The sequence below is a fragment of the Gallinula chloropus genome, assembly GCF_964237585.1.
Source record: "Gallinula chloropus genome assembly, chromosome: 15".
In the NCBI taxonomy this organism is placed as follows: domain Eukaryota; kingdom Metazoa; phylum Chordata; class Aves; order Gruiformes; family Rallidae; genus Gallinula; species Gallinula chloropus.
In genome coordinates, this window is record NC_140100.1 from 6,538,675 (window position 1) to 6,561,880 (window position 23,206).

Genomic DNA, 23,206 nt, shown 5'->3' on the forward strand with positions numbered 1-23,206 from the left:
CAACAGCTTCTGTTAAGCATTTATCATCTTGTAACCTGCCCTCCTTGAAACTGGAAGCATCTAGAAATCATCTCATGCAGCAGTGAGAGAGGAGAAAGGGTGTTCTAATTTCCAGGGGGGGGTTCATTTTGAGCTTTGCCAGCTTTGGTTTTGACAGGCTTGCTCTTTTCCTGCTTGTGCTGAGGCTGTCTCAGGGGAAGACGTTTGGGTAGAAGATGAGAGCAGGTTCCTGCAGCCTGAATTTACGCAGGAAAGTGAGCATATTTTTGGGAGAAGGACTGAAAGAAGATGCTCTCCATGTTTGTGCCTTGGACGTTCTCATTTACCCACATGAATGTAGCTTGGCCCTGTATTTCCTTTCTCAGAAGGCTTCCACAAGCAGTGCTTGTCACAGCAGAGGCTGATGGCTGTGCTTGAGCAGAGATGCTGCTGAGTGAGGCCCTATTTCAGGTCTTGGTCTGGAGGCATAGTCATGCAGCAGCATGTGTGGAGAGGGCAGGTCCGCAGCAGGTTGGAGGAGGATACAAGAGAGACCTTTGGTTGATGCTCTTTTTTGGAGAGGGAGAACCAGGTTCTGCTGGTGTTCCTACACATCTTCAGAAGCGCTGTGCCATGCCATCCCATGAGGTCCATTGCCCTGGAAAATAAATGGATTTAGAAAATCCAAGCTCAGTCTCTTGTTCCAAATAGACTTACTGCATGACCTTGGCAAATTTCCTGGCTGTTTGTACCCCACTGATGGCACAGTGCCTTTGCAGCCACAGAGTTTTACCTACCTCCTGTCTGTGTCACTGGGTGTGTAGGTCCTGCCTCACTTTCCTTTCTGCCCCTGGAAATGTACAGTCTTGCTCTCCTTTATCGGGTTCTGGAGAGAGAAACACACTGAAGGTGGTGAACACCTTGGCATTGCTACAGTATTTCAGGCCTCTGGGTACTGCTGTGCCCGTGGTGCTGAGCGGGGGCCAAGGTGAGGGGATTTCCATTTGCCACAGACAGAAGATCACGTACCTCGCTTGACTTTAAAGGCGATTACCTGAGCCAATGAAAAGACCTGTGGTGTCTGATGGCCAATGGGGAAAAAATAAGCTTGAAAACTGGGTTTATTCAACTCATTAAAGAGATCTTTCTCCTGAAACAAAGGTGAGACTGGAGAGGACTCCCACTGGGAGGGGAGGAATGCTTGGCTTGTGGGGTTCACGCTTTACTTTTGCCAAGCAACTCCTTTTTTTGGAGGGACAAATGTTAGAGCATCTTTTCTCTTCAGAGCTTCCCTGCAGGATTTTGGTTGTGGGAGAAGGGAGAAGATGGAGGCAGGGAACACGCTGAAGCACACTGCCTGAATGGGTGCACTCTGGTTTGGTTCAGGGAAGACTTTATTTTCAAGGAAGCCACCATTTATGGGGTAGAAGTGCAGATCTGAAGGATGTGGTGACTGGAAAGGGGAGCAAGGAACAGGCACAGCATCTCCCATGGATCCCAAAAGCTTCCAGCAGGATGTTGGTCCCTCTTGGCTCAACCAGGGCTTTGACTGATGGTTAAATGCTTTACACCTAGGTACAGAGTTTGAATATACTGACTCTGAGAGTGAGATCAAGATCAGGAAGAAGTCGCCCTCAGGGCTGCTGCGGGGAAAGAAGGGGCCGTTGGAGGCAAGCAGCATCCCGCCAAGCCAGACCACCAGCAGCCTCGACTCCGGATCGGGGAGCACGGACAAGGCCAAGCTCGGGTCTGAGAAAGGCCGCAAGCTGAAGAAATTCAAGTCCCCCAAGGACCTGAGCTTTGAGTTTGGGCTGGAGGCCAGTGACGATGACCTGTGGAACCGGCGCCGGAGTGAGCGGATCTTCCTCCATGATGCCACCACATCCTCAGCGATGCTGACCCCCGCAGCGCCTGCCAGCTCCACTCCTGTGTCCAAGCCTGCACGCTGTGGCAAAGGGGCACCCATGAGCCCCAAAAAGGAGGGTGGCAAGGGGAAGGAGAGGAAGGAACTAAGCAAGGTGAGGAATTTGCTGGGAGAACCGGTGTGGGATGCTGGGGAGGTGAGAGTGAGGGGAGGGCAATTAACGTCAGTGAACTAATGGCTGGTTGAATGTCATCCTACTTGTGCACAACCTGCTTTTCTCCACCTTTCTGTTCTCCCTGGGCCCAGATCTTTACCAATATTCTCTTTACTGATGGAAGTGTTTTTATTTTTAGCAGCGGAAGAAGGGTAAAGAAACACCCTGTTGCTCTTCCTCCTCGTCCATGTCTCCTCCTGGCATCCCTAGCTCCCCGTCTGATGTTCGCGTCAGCCTGGCGAATGCCCTGGGCTCCAACAAGAAGAGCAAAGCCAAAGTGAAAGCCAAGGAGGTGAAAAAAGAGGTGAGAGCCTGGTTCTAGTCTGGGTAAACTGGAGGGTTGTTGTCACAGCCCTGCTCTTTTCCTGGGCTGGTGCATTGTGAGGGAGGGAAAACAGACACGTGGGTTTTGCTGGGTATGTTACAGGCAAACTGCTGGTTTGAGTAGCTTAAAATCCAGGGAAGACTATCAGGTAGTACCTGCTGCTACCATCTGGTGTTTGACCTCATCCCTCAAATTAATGAGCAGTCAGGGAGAGGCTTCATGGCCAGCAAGGACCCAGGAGATGGTGGTGGAGTTGTCCTGCTCTGCACCGGGTGAGCCAGGTCACCCCTGGTTTCTGCTCCATTGCTGTAGCCTGTCTCATGATACACAGTACTGTGTTTTCTCACATGATTTCTGAGGGCAGTGCTTATGGTCTGTGTGTAGCAGCAAGAAATGGGTTGTGGGGCTTTGAGAAGAAATTGGAACAGTGCCTGCTGCCTGTTGAGTGAAGACAGGGTCTCAGGAGCACTGTGCAGAGAGATGGTGAAGGTGAAGCAGAGCTACAGCAGTCTGCTCCATGGAATCTCCCCTAACCTCCAGGAGTGAGATGTGGGTAGGAGGAGCTAAGTAGCTTTTTGTCTTCAGTCAATGATGCTTGGGAGTAAACCCAGAAAAATAAAGGGGTTTATTCAACCGAAAAGCAAGTTTGGGTGCACCAAGTTAACTCTCTGTGATTAATGTTGCTGAGTGTGGTGACAAATGTCTGTCCCGATATCCTCAGGTTATTTGTTGCTGGAGGAAGGTGAGATGGGATCAGACTGTTGCATGTTGTCATCCTGCTGACATGCTGTTTTCTCTCCTGCAGAACCGAGGGAAGGGAGGAGCTGTCAGCAAGCTCATGGAGAGCATGGCAGCAGAGGAGGATTTTGAACCCAACCAAGACAGCAGCTTCTCAGAGGATGAGAACATCCCCCTGAGCATGCTGGTCGAGCGACCACTCACACCAGGTGAGGGCAGGAGGGGCCAGGGGGATAATTGTACTAGTAGAGGCACTGGGTAAGGTTCCCAGGGCTTTTCAGAGGAGGACTGTGCTGCTTTCATGTTTCTCATCCAAAGCTGTGAGGTGGGGATACCACTTCTCCAGTTGATTTGGCTAGCTGAAACTGAGTCTTATCTGAGCGACCCACTGTGACGTCTAGATGAAGCCCAGCCTCTGAGCTGCACTATGCTTGTTTACTGGTGTATTATTATTATTATTATTATCAAAAAGGGGAACTTTTTATTACTGCTGCCCAGAGGTCAAAGTTCTCCTCTGCCAGGAGCCAGCCAGAGAGAGCAAGCCTTTTTGCAGTGGCCTCGCTGGCCTGTTCCTAGGGAAGGGTGATGCTGGAAGTGGGAGGTTTCCTTCTCCCCTTGCAGTGCTTTTTCACATATGGTGCTCTCTAATCCCCATCTTGCTCCAACACCTCACAGCTCCCCGCTCCTGCATAATTGACAAGGATGAGCTGAAGGACGGTCTGCGTGTCCTCATCCCCATGGATGACAAGCTGCTCTATGCTGGGCATGTCAAGACGGTGCATTCACCAGACATGTGAGTTGAAGGGCTACTGTATCCACCTGGGCTCTGCCAGTGAGTGGGGACGTAGCTGATGCAGAGATGAATTTGGGGTTGTGTAGATCTGGCTGGAGAGAGGCTGACATCATCTGGCAGGGAGGGAAGGACAGTTCACTCTGGTTTATCAGCGCTGAGGAAAATCCAGTTACCTCTCATTAAATGCTCTCAACTAAACTGGTGGTAGGGCTCAGAGCAAGGTGTTAGCTCTGGGGGGTGATGTCTTTTGACATGCCATGTCTGACCAGGCCTTTGTGTTTCAGATACCGTGTGGTGGTGGAAGGTGAGAGAGGAAACCGTCCCCACATCTACTGCTTGGAGCAGCTCTTGCAGGAAGCGGTATGTGAGGCCACAGGGTGCCTGAGCCCTGTTTTGTGGTGCAGAAGGCTAGCTGGAAGCTTTCCCCTTCCCCAGCTGGGGTTGAAGGGCTGCTCTGGTCCTGCCTCTGTGGCCAGTGTGGACGGAGTTCACCTTGGTGTGGGTCAGAGCCCCGTGGCTGAGCTCCCTGACTGGCAGTGAGCACTAGGCCTGTATGTCAGCAGAGATGGTCCTTCACGCTTCCCTGGGAGCACACAGGAGGTCATTTCCCAGCAGGGAAACTCCCTTGCCTTCTCCAGAGCTGCTTTGCTACATGCCAGTTGTGGTGGGGCAGTCTGTGCTGGTGCCAAGAACGTCAGTAACTGCCTTCCTCTTGCAGATCATCGATGTGAAACCACCTTCAGTGCGATTCCTGCCCGAGGGCACGAGGATTGCAGCCTACTGGAGCCAACAGTACCGCTGCCTTTACCCAGGGACAGTTGTCCGAGGTAAGGCCACCCTGGCTGCTCTGTGCTGTGAGCCAGGGATGTCTCAGTTCTGTGTGTCCCAAGAGATGACAGGCTTGTCTGGGGAAGCCTTGAGTTCTGCTGTGAATATCCTGGAGATCAGAGCCTGGCCTGTTCCTCTCCTTCGGGTCATGCCCAATTCAATCACGATGTTGGTTTAGTAACATCCCCTTGGTCCAGGAGATGCGTTCTCACTGTATGTTGTGATGCTGATGCAGGAAGGGAGTGTGGGAGCACAGCTTACTTCTCTTGTAAAGAAGATTAAGAGCAACTGCAGGGGAAAGAGGTGGGAGTTCAGTCTGGGATGGTGGTTCTGTTGTGGAGCAGTGCTGCTGACTGGGAAATTTTACACTGGGCGAGCGGGTTTAGACTTATCTGGGACTGCAGAGCAAGCCTTCTGTGCTCTCCCTGCGCAGCCTAGGAAAGGTGGGGACGGGATGCCTTGGAACTGGTGCAGGATCCCTGTCCTCCCCCACGTCCCCACTACCCTGATGAGGGGTTTGTACTTTACATTTGTCCCATATCACGTCTTTTGCTCTCCCGACTCGCAGGAACCCTGGATCTGGAGGAAGATGGTGATCTGATCACAGTAGAGTTTGATGACGGGGACACAGGACGTATCCCACTGTCTCACATTCGGCTTCTCCCACCTGACTACAAGATCCAGTGTGAGTTTTGCTGTTGAGTTTTTTGTATGATGCTTCCCACTATGAAATGTAGGGAGTTTCAGGCCACCAGCCTCTCAGATTTTGGGCTGACTTCACAGACCTTCAGTCACAAAGATTGCACCATCGATTATGAACATGCAGACCTGAGGTGGGATATAACCCACAGGGAGAAAGGCCCGATCCAGAGTTGGTGGGAATATGTTCCCTGTGTTGCATCTGTTGTTCGTGTTATTTGACTGAGTTTGACTCTCTCTGATCTGTTCCAGGTGCTGAGCCTTCCCCGGCCCTTTTGGTGCCCAGCACCAAGCGTCGTAGCCGTAAATCCAGCAAAGACACTGGAGAAGGAAAAGAGGGAACTACACTGGGGTCAGAGGAGCCCGTGTCGAAGGGCAAAGGGCGAGGGAGAAAGCCGAGCGTCAAGGTGAAAGCTGGTAGGTTGTCATCGCCGCCACACCTGGAGTTGAGGTTCCCCACCACTCTGACCGAGTTAGAGCTGTTGCTTGGGGCAAGGTTTAGAGGGGAATGGATGCACTGCTTGAGTGCAGAGCATCCATGCATCAGTTTACTCTGCCATGGCTACAGCTTGCAGGAGTCTGGCTCAAAAACTGGCCTGTACTTTGAGAGCCTTCTCCTGTCTGTCAGTACTGCAGAGCAGCAGGGTCCCTTTATCAGCTGGGCATCTCAGCCCAGGTGCCAGAGATGCAGGAGAGCTGCAGTTTGGCTCCCCTGCAGTTGAAGCAGCATCGATGGGCCTTGCTCATCAGCTGCTTGCAGATCCTGGCATTGGGCCAGGCTGATTAGTAAGGCTGTTCAGTGAGCAGGGAGGACCTGTGTCGCTGTGGGCAGTCAGGAGCAAGCCACCCTTGGCCACAAACCAGTCACATTTGTGTCTGGTTGTGTCTGAGCTCATGGTGTCCGTCTGGATAGATATCATCATGCCTTTGTGTGTCTTCCCCTCTGCAGAAGAGGCCGCCTTGCCAGAAGAGAAGGATCAGGTTGAATCTTCACCTGTTACCTCTTCAGTCCCAGAGAAGCCAGCTTGCTTGGGCAAGGCAAGCATGAAGGGGTCGCGAAAATCGCAACCGCTGCCGGCTGGAGGCTCTCCTGCCCCCACAGAGGAAAAGCGCTCGAAAGGCAGCAAAATGAAGATCTCCACTAAGCTGCACAGCCCTCCACAGCCTGCTTACCAGCCTGCTGTGTTTGGCAGCATCCTCAGCACGGAGCCCTACAGCGACCTTCCGGGGACGCTGGCGGCCTTTGGCTCCAGCGAAGCTTCAGCGTCAAAAGCCAAGGCCAAGAAAGGGCGACCTACAGAAGAGACGCAGGAGTTTGGCACCATGGTCAAGGCTCAGAGGAAGCATGACAATGAAATCCTAATCAAGCTGGACCATGAGGGGGTGATGTCTCCGAAGACAAAGAAGATGAAGGAGGCGATGAGGATGTTGGAGGACTCAAACCTGGCCAGTCGCAGGGACGGCAAGAGTCTGTTGGGGCTGGGTTATTCCCCTGCAGTGGGTGCAGAGGGCAAGCAGAAATCTTCCCGAGCCAAAGCAGCTGAGGGAGACGCTTCCCCTGCCAGCTTTGGAGGAAAGTTTGATGGCTCAGCAGAGAGCCTCAGTGCTTCAAAGGACCAGGAAGAAAAGGCAGCAGCTCCTGCAGCAGTGGAGGAGTCTGAGAGCAACAGTAGTGACAGCAGCTCAGAGTCAGAGGGAGAAGAGGAGGCTGAGAAGAACCAAGGGGAAGCCCAGGACAGCAGCTCAGCGAGCTCGAGAGCATCCACCCCTCTCTCTTCCTCCAACTCCTCCTCCTCTTCCTCTTCTAGCAGTAGCTCCTCTTCCTCCTCTTCCTCCTCCTCTTCCTCAGCCTCATCGACCTCATCTTCTTCAAGCTCCAGCTCTTCTTCCTCCTCCACTACGGATGAAGACTCCTCCTGCAGCTCTGACGACGAAGTAGCTGAGGCCCAGCCAAGCTCCTCAGTGCAGCAAACCCTCCCACCCAAGCAAACCAAACAGGCAGGGAAATCCCGTGCGTCCTCCCACCCCCAGAGCCAGAAACAGCCGGCGCAGCAGCCGGTGCAACAGCCGGCACCGCAGCAGAGCGGCAACAAGAGCAGGCCCAAAAAACGCGAGGGCATCCACCTGCCCACCACCAAGGAGCTGGCCAAGCGCCAGCGACTGCCATCAGTGGAGAACAGGCCCAAGATTGCCGCTTTCCTCCCCGCACGGCAGCTGTGGAAGTGGTTCGGGAAACCCACACAGGTAAACAGAGCCTCTCCCGCCACTCCGCTGAGCTCTGCGCTGGCGTTTGCCTTGTGGTGCCTCTTACTCATGCCCTTTCCCTTCTCCTGGGGTGGAGAAACTCTGCTGGCATGGTGTGTCCCCAGCCAGGGTCTCCTGTTTGCCAAGAGATTGGGATTGGGGTCGGCCTTCACTGTGTCTGTGGGAGCCATCCTGTGTGATGTGTCCCTCTGCCCCATTTCCTGTAGGAATGCCTGTGGGCACTGTGGATCTGTGGACACCGAAGGTTAGGATGTGGGACGGGGCCAGCAGAGGTGGGTGGGGGAAACCTGGGTGATCCCTGACTGCTCACCTGGGTGTGATCCTCTCTTGGCAGAGACGAGGAATGAAAGGCAAGGCCAGGAAGCTCTTCTACAAGGCCATTGTCCGGGGCAAGGAGATAATCCGTATCGGGGACTGTGCAGTATTCCTCTCAGCTGGCCGTCCCAACCTGCCCTACATTGGTCGGATCCAGAGCATGTGGGAGTCGTGGGGGAACAACATGGTGGTCCGAGTCAAATGGTTTTATCACCCAGAAGAAACCAACCCTGGGAAGAAACTCAACGAAGGCAAGGTAGGCTGGTCTCCTTTGCCAAGAGGGCTGCGAAGCTGCTTGTTCCCTTGTGCTTCCAAGGATGAGGAAAACAGCTATGGCCTGATTTGTTACTGGCACTGTAATGGGAATGGTCCCAGTATTTCACATTGAGAGGGCTCCCTGCACTGTGGGCAAACCTGGTGTTTAATCCTTGAGCAGGGGAAGGGTAGGTTTTAGCATCCTAGGAAATAGCGGCTCTTGTGTTGGTCCAAAAAGAGTGTCAATAGCTGGACTGAGTCTTCTACAGTGTGAAAACGACTGGGCTGGTGCTCAGAGACACTGAGCATTGCAGGGGTGTGCTGGGTGGTTCACATCAGCTCTTGGTGTTCATTACCTGTGAGTGGGGATGGAGGTTGTGAAGGCACGTGTGCTGGCTGGGAGGTGGTGGCATGGGAAACCAGCCACTGTGCCTGCTCTTCATTGCTCTTTCCTCTTTCTCTCGGGCACAGCGCTGGGATCAGAAATCGGGCAGGAGTCTGTCCACTGCTTTGCAGGCATCCAACCAGAGGAAGGACTTTATGGAGGTTGGTGAGGTTGGGGCAGGGCTGGGAGGGGATGCTGGGGGTGCCGTCACACATGCTGCTGGGGAGATGCCCCCCGCCGAGCTTCTCTGGCTCTTGCTTTTTGCCTCAGCTGCTGAGGCCGCAGTAACTGCATGGGGGTCTCTGGGAGGGTGGGAGTATTGCTGTCTGTGCTCTTGGCAGCTGTGGCATTCCCATCGGTGGGAGCTGAGTGGAAGCCAGGGCTCAGGTTTGATACGCTGGACAGATGTGTCCATGCTGCCCGTGGGCCCATACAGGTTCCTGGTGCCGCTCCCCTTGGGCTGTCAGTGGGGATGAGTGGGGTGTTGTGCTTGAGAGCAAGCACAGGCCCTGGCCAATTGTGGTGGATGTTTTTCTGCATGTAGAAGATGATGCTGTCAATGCAGTGAGGTCTGATTTCTCCTTTCCATCTCCCTCCTTCTGTTCCTGTGATGCAGCGAGCTCTCTACCAGTCCTCTCACGTGGATGAAAACGATGTCCAGACTATCTCACACAAGTGTCTTGTTGTCGGTCTGGATCAGTATGAGCAGATGCTAAAGACAAAGAAATACCAAGACAGTGAGGACCTCTACTACCTTGCAGGGACCTACGAGCCCACCACGGGCATGATCTTCAACACCGACGGGGTCCCTGTCATCTGCTGACCGCCCAGGGGACACGTGCCACCCTTGGGAAGGGATGGGACAAACCTGAGGACGTGCCTGTTCAGACGACATGATTGTTTCTTTCAATGCTCATGACTTCTGTGTCACACTACAGACAGGAGAGCGTGAGAGACACGAGGAGGAGGGAGAGGGCTGAAGAAAGGGGTTTGGGGAAGCAGTTACAGGACTTGAGGAAGATGCCGTTGGGGTAGGGGGTGGTGGTGCTTGAACCCCCAAGGCTCTTCTGGAAGTGGCTTTAAGTAAGGTGACACTTGACCAACTTCTCCCTTCCTCCTTTTGGTCCAGGAAAGCACATGGGTCTCGTGATCATTTCACCAGCGGGACCCCCCCGGCAGGAGGGATCCCTTTTGTGTCATTTGCCCCCATCAGTAACTCAGAAGCCGCCCGTACGTGGGAGGACACCCAGAGCCTTCTGCGTACGCTCCTCTCCGTCCTTTTATTTCCTTTCCTGCTTCGTTTCGCATGACCCTTTAGGAAGGACAGGGTGAAAGAGAAAGGAGATGAGTCTCTCTCAGCGCCTCGTCTCAATCCTCTCGGCGCCTTTTTGTGGTTCCCTTTCCCTGGAGGCCCCTGGCTGGCAGCACAGAGCACGAAGGGGCAGTGCTGGCCCCAGCACGGAGATGGCAGAAGAGGTTCTCCAGACTGGAAGGAGCTGCGTGGAAGACAAGTCAACATCCAGTCTGAGCTGCTGCCTTCCCACTGCCTTGAACAAACAGCCTGAACCTGCCTTTCCCATCCCTCTGCATCCCTCCTGCCTTGGAAAGGCACTGGGGGGAGCAAGTGTGTGGCTGGGGAGGTGACACTTGGTGAACAAAGAACGTCTTGGAGCGTGCAGTGAATGGGGGGCCAGGAATGACTGGGAAAAAACTGCTGCTCAGTGCTTGGAGCAGAGGAGATGACAGGCCGTTGGATTTTGGTGTCCCTCACCCATGCCTTGCTCGAGCAGAGATGTGGAGCTGCTGGGAAGCCCTCGTCCCCTTGTTTGAAGGGAACGGGGGGCAGAGCTTGAAGCCGGCCGTGCCTGCCTGCAACATAGCCACAGCCAGAGCCCCTCTGCCAGCTTGGGCTCAGGGAGGGGACAGTTCGGCTTGCTCCATCCAGGCTCCCTGAGAGCCTCCACCATCGCCGCCTCCTCCCTCTGCGGAGCTGACACTGTCTCACTCCGCTGGGCACACGCCAGACCCTCAGCATCACCACCACCATCAGCACACCAGGGTTGCCCCCGGCTGGAGGGGACGCTGGAGGAGAGCCACGCCACAATGCACCATCCTTGCACTTAAAACAAGAATAAACTCCAAGAGACGCACTGATCTTTGCAACTACCGACTCGCACTACAGATGGCTGGGACGCGGAGCGGGGCCCAGCTTGCTTAGGAGCCACGGCCCAGGCTCCAGTGGGGAGATGCTCAAGGACAGATTGGAAACTATCCGCCTTGGTACCGGCTACGTACCAGAGACTGGAGGCTGGGGCTCAGGGGAGAGGGATGCCCCCCGCCCCCCTGCAAAGTTACCCCTCGTCCTTTAAACGAACCACATGGTGCTGAGCTCGTACCATCTCCACCCCGGGCCACCGGTTGCCTCGGCGCGGCGGATAGCGACGGTTCTAGCCTGTACAGTTTTAATGTACCAAAAGACTCTTTAGCCCTCCTGTATTATAAGTCTTTAAATGGATTCAACTTTTTAATTATAAATATAAATATAAATATATATATATAAATATAAACTTTTTAAAACTGTGAAAAAAAATTATGAAATTATAAAAAAAAAACAGAAAAAAAAAGACCGAAATGAACACAGTCTGACCTTTAGAATATTATTTTTTATTTCCTGTTGGATTGTGATTGTAAATGATCTGGGAACAGGCACACCCCCCACCCCCACCCCACCCCCACGCTCAAAGTGTACTGTACTTCTAGAAGCAAATTGTGTGAGCATATTTTAAAGAGAGAGCGAGAGCGCGCGCGCGAGAGAGAGATTTTATGCTAATGTTAAATAGAAAGCACTTAAAACCCGCTGCCTTCTATGGAACACGAGGATATTTCAGACAATCGAGAGGAAAGGAGAGCCAGGTTTTTGTCTTTTATTTTTTTTTGTTTCTTTTTTGGGGGGTTTTGTTTCATTTTTCTGGTTTTTTGTTTTTTTTTTGTTTCAAGCAGTTTTTTGGCATTCTGTTTGTTGGAGAACTCTGTGTGATCTTTTTTCATAAAAAAAAACAAAACAACAACAACAAAAAAAAATATTAATTGAAAAAAAAAACCAACAAAAAAAACCAACCCGATGAAGCATCTTTTCTTTGTCTCGCCTGTCCTGGCTGCGGGGTTTTTCCTCTCCCTGTGGTAGCAACTGGGGGGTTTTTTGGCTCGGCCCCTGCCCTGTGTTTGGGGAAAGACCCAACCCTGACGCCGTGAGGCTATTTGGGGACCTTGTGGGGTGGCCTTTGGAACCCCAGAGCGGAGGTTCCTGCTTGCTGGGATGGCAGGAGGCCTGAGTCCTTCCCCTGTGACTCTGGTACCCCGAGCGCTGCGGGATGATGTGGTGAGGGTGAGACGCTGCGTTTGCTCTTTGTGGTGGGAGCTGCGCGTCAACCAGATGGGTGCTCGGCAGGGCCAAGGGGGTCCCTCCTGCTCCAGCCACCCTTGGGCTTTGCTTCCTCGGGAGGTGGCACCCACCCACTCAAGGCACAACGAGGTGCAGCCGGTCCCAAAAAAGCAGTGGCCTGTGGCACTGGCACCTCCTCCTCCAGATGGTTTCTGCTCCGCTCGGCCTGGTCTCCCTCCCGCTTGCTGTCCGCAAAGGTCTAGCCACAGTTTGCAGGGGGTGAGGGGACCCAGGTGACCAAGGGACCCCTGGAGATGGGGAGCAGCACAAGGGGCACCCCAAGACCCCAGATGACAGGCACCAGGCATGACTCCAGCCAGTGCCAGTGCTGTGCCAGCGCCAGTGGCACGGCTAAGAACCGGGCAGTGTTGCAGAGACATTTGCTGTGGTGGCAGCTTCGTTTATGTCCCTTCAGTGAGTCCTGAAATTTGGCCGTTGCCCACATGTGGCATCCACAGCGCTGTGGCCTCGAGACCATCCCAAGACATTGGGGGACACCCCCCCTTGCTTGCAATGGGGCAGACCCACAGTGTGGGGTGGGGGGAGGCAAGGCCCTGCCTCTTTTGCAGTTTGGGGGGGTGGGGGGCAAAAACAAGACACAGACAGAAACAAGTGGTTTGGGGTTTTCTTTTTCCAACCAGCAGAAGTGAACTGACTTACACAGCGATTGGTGCATTTGGGGAGGGATCAAGAATTCAGGGAGTCTCAGTGAAACCTGCAGCACCATCAGTGAAAGCTGAGACCCACCTTCCCAGAGCCACCAGGGGCACTTCCTTCCTCTCTTGCTCCTCCTCTTCGTCACCAGCCCTCCGTCACCCTTCTCCCCGGTGCTGGTCCTATTCCCTTTGGGATTTGGCAGTATTTTCTTCCTCCTGGCAATGGTTTGGCTCAAACTGAAGACCCACACGACCCTCCTCTCCACCGGAGAGCCGCACATTGCTGATGGGGAGCCCCCAAGAGCAATGGGACTGTCCCCGGGGTCAAGGACTGTCACCCCAAGAAGTGGTCCTGGCTGGGATGCCATGGACCCAAGACAACAGGGTGCTGGTCCCAGCCCACCACAGGGCTGCTTTCCAGCTCTGGGCTCCCTCCTTGAAGAAGGTCATAGGCCGAGGAGGGTGGTGGAGACCATGGTAGGAAGCAGGTCCCATCCTGTCCCCGTTGCCCCGCCCTGGAGCTCAGTACCCCAGTGTAAAGGAGCTGTTGGAGGTTTCGGTGTAGAAGCAGGTACTGTGGGATGTACTGGTGAGGCTATAGGCAAAATAGGCCACAGCTGAGCCCAGCGTCAAGCCTGTCATGTAGGACACAGTCATGGTGTTCCCTGTGGGAAGGGACACAGGGTGTCAGGGTACTCAGGACACCCTGCATGGGAGTCCTGGGAGGGCTTGGTCCTACCTGCCAGCTCACGCTGCTCGGGGCTCACTTTGCCAGCGGCCAGGATCATGGGGACGCTGCCGAAGTAGCCATTGGTGATGCCCATGAGGAGGGAGAAGATGCAGGGCCAGGCAGGGTGGCCAAAGGTGGGCCTCCCGTTGGGGTAGACACACATGATGAAAAGGGGGATGAAGACCACACGTAGGCAGGAGTAGATGAGAAGGTGGGTCCCTCTCCAGTCGTAGGGCAAGGCAGCCAGGATCTGCAGTCAGGGGCAGAGACAATGTGGGGGGAGGGGGGCCTGGGGAGGGCACCATAGTGCCCAAAATGGGGTAGCAAGAAGACGACATGGTGGCAAGACCATCTGCTGCAGGAGCCCAGCCTCAGGCATGCCGGTGAGCAACCTCACACTAGTTAGATACCCATGGTGTGGAGATGACCCTTGGTGGAGCCAAGTGGCTTAGAAAGAGGACACAAGAAGGAAGCATGTCGGAAAGGACACGTCCACCCCCCCCACCGCCCAGAGCTGGCCTCTTTCCTACCTTGCCAACGAAGTCGGAGAGGTTGAAGATGGCCATGATGAGGATGGGGAGCCATTCCCCCAACGTGCAGTTGTGGATCTCTGACTCCAGCCCAGGAAAGAGGCACAGCGTGATGAAGTAGGTCATGGCAATGGACAGCATGTAGGCCCAGATGAGCCGGGACACGACGTAGCGGTGGAGCAGCATGTCTGGCAGGGATGGGCAGCACAGCTCAGCCAAAACCCACAGCCCTACCCTTGCAGGGCCTGAAACTCTTGCCTGCACCCCAACAGTGGCTTCTGAAGACGTGGTTGCCTCATGTTTATGGGTGCATTGAGAAAGGGATGATGACCCTTCCCCAAAGGCCTGGCCCACCAATCACTAATTCTGCCCCACAAAATGCTGCGAAACCACCCTGTTGGCATGGCTTCCCCCCCACCCCTCACCCCAGACAACTACCCACCTCTGAAGCTGGGCCAGCTCCTCTTGATTTTGGGCCGAGGGACGTCAAAGCGCATGTAGGTGCCGCTGCCAGCCAGCTCAGCTTCAGGGTCTGGGCTGCCCTGGGGGGAGCTCGGCTGGCCCCGTGGTTGGTTCTCCTACATGGGGCAGAGGGGACACCAGTGCTGAGCTCCAGTGAAAAGAGACACCCCAGGGGCCATGGAGGGAACCCCCACCCACACCTCAGCTTACAAATCGGATGTCCTCAGAAGTAACATCGTGGTGGACACGGTAACCTGTCCCACGGTCACCAGCCCCCCGGGCCTCGGGGAGACCCTTGCGGGAGCAGGCAGTGTAGTAGCGGACGAAGCGGGTGCGCTTCACCAGGAGGTGGAGGATGAAGCAGGTCAGCTCCATGCCGATGGAAATGAAGAAGAAGATGACCGTGTTCTCCTTCTCATCCGACAGCAGCAGCTTGGTGAAAATGCGGCTGAGCGAGATGATGACCCCGGCGGTGCCTGGGGGCATGGGAGAGCCATCAGCACCAGGTCCTGCTGAGCCCCACAGCTCAGGGACTCCCCTCAAGAAGCCCCTCACTGCATGGAGGTGATAAATCCCAGTGCAGAGGAGTTACAAATGGGGATTTTTAGGGCAGTGGAGCCAGGTCCTGGCAGGTATCCCCCAACCACTCCCCAACTGCCTGATGAGGCAGCACAGCCAGTCTTGCAAATGATTCATAACCTATCATGCACCCTGGGGTGCTGGGGAGCATCCTGGGGTGTCCTTGGGGGGGTGACAACCTGGCCAGGCTGTGCTGGGGACAGCAGGGTCCCAGGAGAAGGTGTAGGAGGGTCCCCCCGATCAAGCCCACGCGGTCAGGCCCCGGCAGCGGATGCAGGTACTTACTCTCGCCCGTCATCACCCCCTGCGTGTAGCGCTTGGGCAGCAGCCCCGTGTAGCCGTAGAAGCTGGATTGCTGCACTTGAGGAGAGATGTGCAGAGGAGAGATGGAGGGATTATTGCTGCAGCCCAAACACCGTGGAGGGAAAGACACCCTGATGCGGGCCCACGCACTGTCCCACCCAGGAGCTGCACCCTTCCTGACAGCTGATGCAGCACCCAAGGCTCTCTTGCCCCAAAAGTGGGAGGGGTTGTTTTTTTGCTCCCTGGATGCCCCCAACCATGGCTGTTCCCACCAGTAGTGGCCCCCCAGGTGCAAGAGCTTGGGAAGCCACCACAGAGGCCCAGATGGCAAAGCCATCACAGTGGCTGAGGTCAGCGGTGTCAGGGACCAAGGCATGGCTTGGTGTTGGTGGCCCCAGCCTGTCTTGCAGTGCCCATACAGAGGTGGAGGGGCTGGAGCAGGGACAACGGGTCAGCCCTTAGGGATCAGAGCAAGAGGTTGTCCCAGGAAACCATAGCTCTTTGGGACAGCTGCATTGCCACCCCTGTCTGAAGGGCTGTGCCTGCCCCAGGCCTGGCTGCCACCCCACATACCTGTGCAGCCGAAGGCCACCACCCCGACAGCCACCAGGTTGATGGCGTAGGCTTGCCTGCGGGTGAAGAGCTCCAGCCACACGTCACAGATGCTGACGAAGAGCAGGGGCCCCAGGGCGAAGAGGTATCCTACAGGCAGGAGATGGAGGTGCGTGGGGTGGCGGGGATAGGAGCAGCAGCACAGGGCAGACTGCCAGGGTCTGCTGGGACCCCCACTCACCCACGGAGATCCGGGTGTGCAAGCTCAGCAGCTCCACCAGCGCGTTGTTGAGGATGACAGCCACCAAGGCCACCAGGATGTAGGTGAGGCTCATATCGAAGACGATGGAGGTCCCTGTGGAGAGGCAGGTGATGGGGGATGGCAGGGAGGGGAGGGTCCAGCTTCCCTGGAAGCAGGACTGAGCTTTCCCTGGGTTTGGAGTGGCTGGGAAGTGCTGCAGCTGCTGGAGACCTACCTGGGTATTTATGGTGCAGATAGTCCACATCAGTAATAAAACTGTTGTATGGCAGGAGAAATCCCACCCCGGCCAGCAACATGGCAAAGTAAATCCCATGGTATCGATCCTGGGGCTCAGGATCCTCAGAAACTGCCCAAAAAGGGGAAAGACAGAGAAAAGATGTGACAGTGGCACTGCTGCGCCCGCGGGACCTACAGCAGACCCTGGCCATGGGGTGACAAATGGTGCTTCAACACCCCTATCTCTCACAGCATCCCATCAGCATCAAACAGTCCTGTGCCCTGTGGTTCTCATGGATAAATGGCCCCAGCCCTGAGAAACTCCTTCCCTAAATAAAGGTGCTTCTAGGAGAGACCCAGGAGGCAGGAGAACACACAGGCTTTGGTGGCAGAGGAGGTTTGACAGCACCCGAGTAACCTGGGAGCCAGGCAGTGCAGGGAAGAGCTGAAGTGAAGGTGCAGGAGGGGTTGAAGGGGTGTGTAGGAGAATAGGGCTGCTCTGGGATGGGGTAAATCCCCCAGGGCATCCCTGAGCCCTGCCCAGGGCTGGGTGAACCTGCAAGCCGGAGGTGAGCTGGGCAGGTGAGCTGGGACGTGAAGCCTCAACTCCTTGCTGCCCCACAGAGCCCCCTGCCACGGGACCCTTCACACAGGTACAAACAGGTCTGGAAAAGGGGTGTTAGGAAACCCAGGAAGCTCCTAAATGGGTTGGAAACCATCAGGGAACCCGGCTCCTGGGGTGGAGCCGTGTCTGCCCTCACCTGGCTCCATGAAGGTGAGGACGCCCTTGGCCTGGCTGCCCCGCTGCAGCTCGTCCTCCTCCAGCTGGTAGCTGTCGAAGCTGAAGCTCATCACCACGTTCCCCTCCGGTGTCCCTGCTGGGCTCAGCTCCTTGAAGCGCTCGGCTCCCACCGAGCCCATCACGGGTGACCTGGGAAGGAGAACAGTGACAACCCCGGGGCGCAGCTCCTGTCCCCTCCCTGGGGTGATGCCAGGGCTCTGCAAGGGATGGATGGCACGCAGGTGGCCCTGAGTCTCCATCACTGCAGCCCCTATGGATCTACTACCCGGAAAGATGCTTTTCCTGAGCAGAGTGGGGTCCCTTGACACCCCCCCCCCCCCCCCCCATCACCAAGCAGGAGTTTGGATTTGGGGTGGTGAGTGGTGGTCAGGGGGGTCCATGTCAGCCTCCCCAAAGGCACAGCACTCACCCCTGGGTCAGCACCTCACCGTGACGCCACCAACACCAAGTACCACCGTGCTTAATACAAGCAATGAGGGAAGTGAATGGTGAAACCCACTCGCCCAGGGAAGCTGCAGGAAGCTCCTGGCTGCCTCCTCCCCATGCCCTGCCCCAGCACATGCTTACTGCTCCTTAGGCCCTTTATCAGCATCTCTTCTGAGGCACCAGCCAGGGCAGACCCCCTTCTTGCAGCCCTTTCACAGAGAGCATGGGATGCAACCTGGATTTTAAGGTGAGTATTTCAGCTCTGCTTCTCTGAGGGACCACGACACAGCAGGAAGATGCTCAGAGAGCTGCCCGAGAGGTTCCACACCAAATGCATTCCAAAACGAGCTCCTAAAACATCTGACATCTCCCCAGCAACCCTACCAGAGCCACACAAAATGTGGTTGATCTCTCTGGGGCCACCCCAGCCCAGGCCCTGGGGAGCAGCCCGGGGGCTGCTCTGTATTACCGGCGCCAGTCGCTAGATGCCAGCCTGCTGCTGCGCCCGCGGACCACCCAGCCGGCCGGGGAGGGGGAATGGCCTCCTCCAAGGCAGCAGGTTGAGGCAGGCAAGGGAATAAAAATCAATGATGGCAGTGATTTCTCTGGTCTCCCTGCCAGATGTAGCTTTTTCAGGAGCAGAGAGGTTTTCCAGCATCTCCTCAGCTGCCAGGGTGGGTCGGGTGCTGGGGGACCCCAGGGTGGGTGGGAAACGTGGTACCCACGTCCCTGCAAACACAATCATTGAGCATCTGCTCACTGTAGGGACCAGTGGCACAGAGCTGCGCTGCCAAGGCCCCAAGGCTGTGCAGAGGCCTGGACAGGGCCAGGCTGGGGTCCCCACCCAACACTACACCAGGGTGGGCTCCAAACCCCACCTCATCCTGGAGCACTGATGGGAGAGCAGCACAGTGGGACACATTTGGGCTGGGAACACTGCTCCATCCCATTGCTCACGGAGGAGCTGGCTGTGATTTCCCCCCCCCCAACCACCCTCCCGTGCCTGATGCCACCCCAGGCAGCAAAAACCCAGTGGGAAGCATCTCCCGGGATGCGGGAAAACCCGCTGCAGGGTTTTCCATGGCAGAGATCCCAGCTGGAGAACACGCTGGCTGGAAACACCAGCACCTACTGTGGCCCAAACTTCTTGAATCTGCGGGGCTGGGAGCAGAGCAGGATGAGCTGCACAGCCAGGGTGCTGGGCCACCCCTCCAGCACCCATCCACCGCCTCCTGTGAGCATCCCTGTGCCACGGTACACCCGATTTCCCCCATCCCTTTGGGTTTACACCCATCTACACAGGAGAGAGAGGGGGCCTTGCCACTCCTCCAGGCTCAAGGTGGGAGGGGAGGGGGTCCTCCATCATAACCAGGGGTGGGAGGTCTCACCCAGGGACAAGGCACTAGCAGAGCCAGGCAGAGCAGGAGACCCCCCCCCATCCCACTGCTCCCCGGTGCCGGGTGACCCCCGGGCAGTGCAGAACTACCCACCACCAGCCCCCCCACCCTCGTCACGGCAGAGAAAGGATTTTTCCCCCCAGCAAAAAGGTTCCCCGACATCTTGCAAGCAGCGAAGTTGCAGAACCCAGCAGGGATCCAGTAACCCCCGTGCTGGGGCCGAAGGAAAAGCTCCTGGCCGGGGGGGGGGGGGGGGGGGGGGAGCGGGGAGGAACCCCGGCCGCGCCCGGGGAAGGATGCTCGGGAGCCCGGGGGAGCAGCGGCTCGGGGGAGGCGGCTCCCCGCACCTCGCCCCCCGCACGCAGACGGTCCCGGCCGAGCCCAACAGGTCGGTGCCGGCTCTTACCTCCCTCCGCCGCGGCGGCTCTGCGGCACCAGCGCTGCGCCCGCCCCGCTCAGCACCCGCGGCCGCCGGCCCCCGGCCCCGCCATGCCGGAGCCTCCTCCGGGGGAGGGGAAGGGGAAGGGGAGCGGGGGGGAGGCCGGCAGAGCGAGTGCGGCGGCTGCGAGCGAGGAGCGGAGGCGGCCCCGGCCCTGCCTCCCGCCCGCCCGCATCTTCCCGCCTCCCCACCACTCCTCCTCTGCTCCCCCCCGCGCCCCTCCCGGGGGTCACCCCGAGCCCCCCCTCCGCCTCCGCCAGCCCCGGGCTGCCAGGCGAGGCCCCCGGGAGCCTCAGGAAAGGTTTTTCCGGGGAACGGAGCACATCCATAGCCCTGTCAATAGGTACCACCTATAGGTACCGCCTGTGGGTACCTCCTATGGGTGCTTTGCGGGGTTTCAGGGGGCTAATTGCAGGGAGATTAATTAGGAAGGAAGCCCTGGTAATTTCAGTTAGGATGTGAGCTTTGCAGCGACAGGTGCTTCCCCCCCCGCACACAGTTTTGGTGTAAGGGGCTGGCGGGGTCAGCATGAGCTGTCCCATGGATGGATGGATGGATGGATGGATGGATGGATGGATGGATGGATGGACAGATTGCAGCTCTGGCTAGCAGGATGCAGCAATCCCCCACCCCGGTTTTTGGGGGAAGGAAGTACGGGAAGTGTCTCTTACCCTACCACAGCCAGGGGTTGGAAGCAGAGAAAGGGAACCAACGCTGTGGGGAGGAGGGGACATCTGTCCAGGGAGAGGACGTGTGTCCCCAAGGAGGGTATTCCATGCACGGACACCACAGGTGTCCCCACCCCTCCCAAACTGGGTGAGCTGGCCAAGGCCACAGGCGACATCACAGGGATGCGCTGCTATCCGGGGTTTCTTACAGGAGAAGGGACACAGGACACAGCAGATGCCCCCTCCCACCAAGCTGGGGGACAGCCCTGGGCCACGCTCTGGGCTCTCCCCACCCATAGCGTGGGCGGCTGGCGGCAGCAGGGAGGAGGAGAGGCTCCTCTCTCCATGGCTGCAGCGCCGGGCTGCGCGTTACAATCTCCTCACAGTCAGTAAACGCTGCGCTGCACAAATCAGCGTGGGGGGCCCTGGGATGCATCACACCGGAGGAAACCCGGAGACAAAACCGGCTGTGCCTCCTCAGCCACACTCTGCTGGGAGCAGGGGTGGCAAAAGGGGGTCCCACAGATTCCTCGTGGGGAGGAGAGCCAGCCAGGTGGAAATTTCCATCTTCTCCCCTTGGCTCTGAGAGCCAGAGTTTGGCTCCCAGCAAGCCAGACTGTGATGCTGAGCTCTGCCCAGCGCTGGGGCTCAGCTTTCCCTGCTCAGCCCCTTGGCTGAGCACCTGCAAAGCTCAGTGCACTAGTGCAAGGTGCAGGGGATATTTTTTGGGGGGGGGGAGAGGGGGATGGTGGTGGTGTAGCTTGTTTTGGTCAGGTTTCTTCAGCTCTAAGGCAATGACAGCACCAGGTTCACAACAAGGCATTATAAAGCCTCCAAGCAGCTGGTTCCTCTCAGGGTTTGGCCCCTTGCCCTATGCCAGAGCCCATCACCCCCTTCCAGGTACCTTGGAAATTAAAGCAAAGAAGGTGGCTGTGGTGGTGGGGGGTTCCCCAGGCACCCCTGCTATGTGGGGGGGTTGGCACCCAGATGGTGTGAGTGCTCTGCAGAAAAGAGCAGGACGAGCTGCAGCATATGTGCGCTCGCCTTTTCGCAGCGCGCCGGCGGGGCCCCGCTGCCAGCATTACTCACTGTTTCCCACAGGGATTCTCCCCAGGAGCTGGGTCTCCCCATCCCAAAGCCCCACATATGGAGCTGGGAGTGGGTGGGTGGGTGGGGTGTCCTGTAAAAGCGACCAAGCTCAAGGGAAGCATCTTGGCTCCCAAACATCTCCCTGAACTCAAGGAGATGCTGTGACCAAACCCCTTGTAGCAAACAGCAAGCCCCTGGCTGTGATCGTCCTGTCTGAACTCACAGCACCTCCTGATCCCCCCTTTGGGGATCTGATCAATGGTTATCAATATCTGAAGTGTGGGGGACAGGGGGAAATGGGCAGCCTCTTCTCAGGGGTCTGTGGGGACCTCACAAGGGGTGATGACCTCAAAAGTAGGGGAGGGGAGTTGGAGATCCAGAGATCTCCCTTCCAACCCCTACAACTCTGTGAGTCTGAATCCCTGGTTCCTGGGCAGGGATGTTCCCTTTCTGCTGTTTCTTCTATGGGTCCAAGGGTGGGACATACTGGGGAGCCAGAGGAAACTGCTACAGCTTTTGGGGGTGGGGGGAATATGACCCCACCAGGGCGAACATCTCTGAGAGCTTTCTCCCTGTCTTTCCCAACCCCAAGGGCAGTGTCAGATCCAAATGGCACCATCCAACCGCCCAAAGTGTCAAACCTCTGCTTTGGGAACAGGGTTTAAGTGCCCCCCCCCCCCAAGCTGCCTCTGCCTGGTGGGGGCACGGGGCGGGGGGGGGGGGGGGAGGGATGGGGGGCAGGCCCATGAGCTGGGCTCTCCCTTGGTTTTGCTGGGCTCTTCAATTTTTTAAGCTGCCCCTGAATAATTCAGCTTTGATGTAGCTGGCTGGAGGTTGGTGAGCTCGGGTGCTCCTTGGGTTTCTGCTTGACCCACTTTACCAGCCAGGAAAACCTGCCAGGCGCGATGCTCCGAGCGTGTGGGGCAAAGCTGGCCCTGACCCCCTGCTCCCCACAGCAGGAGGGACACAGCCCCATCCCAGGGAGGGGGGGTTCTCTCCTTGCACCCCCACACCCAGCCACAGAGCACCCCTTCCCCAAACCACAGCTTTTAGAGGTATTTCTCTAAATAAATAGGCTGGATGCATCCTGGCTGCGTCTGTCAGAGCATCCGGAGGGATTTGCTCTGCTCCATGAACCAGCTCACACCCCACGGCCGCCTCTCCAGGGCTCCTTGCTATTCAGAGCCTTACCTTGCTGCTTTCCCGGAGCCTGGTCGAACACTGATTAATCCCACAGGCTGGAATAAGATGCTGATGATTCATTTGGCTGGGATGTGTCGGATTAGGATGGGCTCCAGAAATCCCTGGTGCTGCGCTTTGCTCTTGCCCTTCCAGCGAAGCCGGGTTGCCTTAACCATTGCTGTTGCAAAGGTGAAGAGGGGGAGAGACCTTTTAGGTGGCTGCATCCCACCACACCACCAAAAAACACCCCTGGGGACCCCGGGAAGGAGCTGTCATTGGTGGGAAGCAGCTGTCCCTGCTGTGTGTGTGTCTTTCCCACCCCTCCACCCCCCCAAAATGGGTATAGCCATGAGCTGTCCCTCACTTAAGGAGTGGCAAACCCAAGCTGGGCTCACCCTGCCAGAGTTCCGCAGGCTTTCTGTGCTTCATGCCATGTCTATCCCCCCATCCCCACCCCTGGTGCTCCTGGGAGTGCTGCCCATCCATCTCTTCCACTTCACTGGGACAGCAGGCCATTCCCAAGCCTGCAATCCCCTTTGGAAAAGCTCCTTTAAATAGCATTGCAGCCTTCACATCCTCCCCCAGAGGCTGCTCCCAGAGTGCTGGCCCAGCGTGCGGTACCAGCACCGGGAGCATCCTTGGCAGCGCCGGCTTTGCACGGGGACGATGGGGATTAAGCAGGGATGTGGCTTGGCTGGTGTCACGCCTGGGGGATTATTGGGGCCTGCGAGAAGCGGGGAGCAGCCAGGGGGTTTGTCCAGGGCAAGCAGAGGGGTTTGTCACAATCCGATTGCAGGTGAACAGAACTCGG

At 56.8% G+C, this 23,206-nt stretch overlaps 2 protein-coding genes across 2 annotated transcripts in view; one reads left to right on the forward strand and one right to left on the reverse strand.

Moving 5' to 3' along the window:
• Nucleotides 1-9,616, forward strand: part of TNRC18 (trinucleotide repeat containing 18) — a gene marked incomplete at its 5' end in the record, with an annotated part of 53,405 nt that extends 43,789 nt beyond the window's left edge. Inside the window, 12 exons of the mRNA XM_084271301.1 lie at nt 1,555-1,997; nt 2,197-2,361; nt 3,188-3,329; nt 3,796-3,913; nt 4,198-4,273; nt 4,632-4,740; nt 5,310-5,426; nt 5,693-5,857; nt 6,390-7,684; nt 8,040-8,276; nt 8,747-8,821; nt 9,277-9,616. Of these exons, the coding sequence (XP_084127427.1) occupies nt 1,555-1,997; nt 2,197-2,361; nt 3,188-3,329; nt 3,796-3,913; nt 4,198-4,273; nt 4,632-4,740; nt 5,310-5,426; nt 5,693-5,857; nt 6,390-7,684; nt 8,040-8,276; nt 8,747-8,821; nt 9,277-9,483 (3,149 nt within the window). The 3' untranslated portion in view covers nt 9,484-9,616. The remainder of the gene's footprint in view (nt 1-1,554; nt 1,998-2,196; nt 2,362-3,187; nt 3,330-3,795; nt 3,914-4,197; nt 4,274-4,631; nt 4,741-5,309; nt 5,427-5,692; nt 5,858-6,389; nt 7,685-8,039; nt 8,277-8,746; nt 8,822-9,276) is intronic.
• Nucleotides 9,617-13,280: 3,664 nt separating this feature from the next.
• Nucleotides 13,281-19,443, reverse strand: SLC29A4 (solute carrier family 29 member 4; the record flags this gene model as incomplete). Its single annotated transcript, XM_084271030.1, has 11 exons — nt 19,424-19,443; nt 17,154-17,323; nt 16,391-16,522; nt 16,156-16,269; nt 15,936-16,064; nt 15,345-15,419; nt 14,691-14,956; nt 14,461-14,596; nt 14,019-14,206; nt 13,498-13,738; nt 13,281-13,423 (listed from the first exon to the last, which is right to left on the reverse strand). Exons 2-11 carry the CDS (start codon nt 17,311-17,313, stop codon nt 13,281-13,283), a joined length of 1,584 nt encoding a protein of 527 aa, XP_084127156.1. The 5' UTR covers nt 17,314-17,323; nt 19,424-19,443.
• Nucleotides 19,444-23,206: the final 3,763 nt, after the last annotated feature.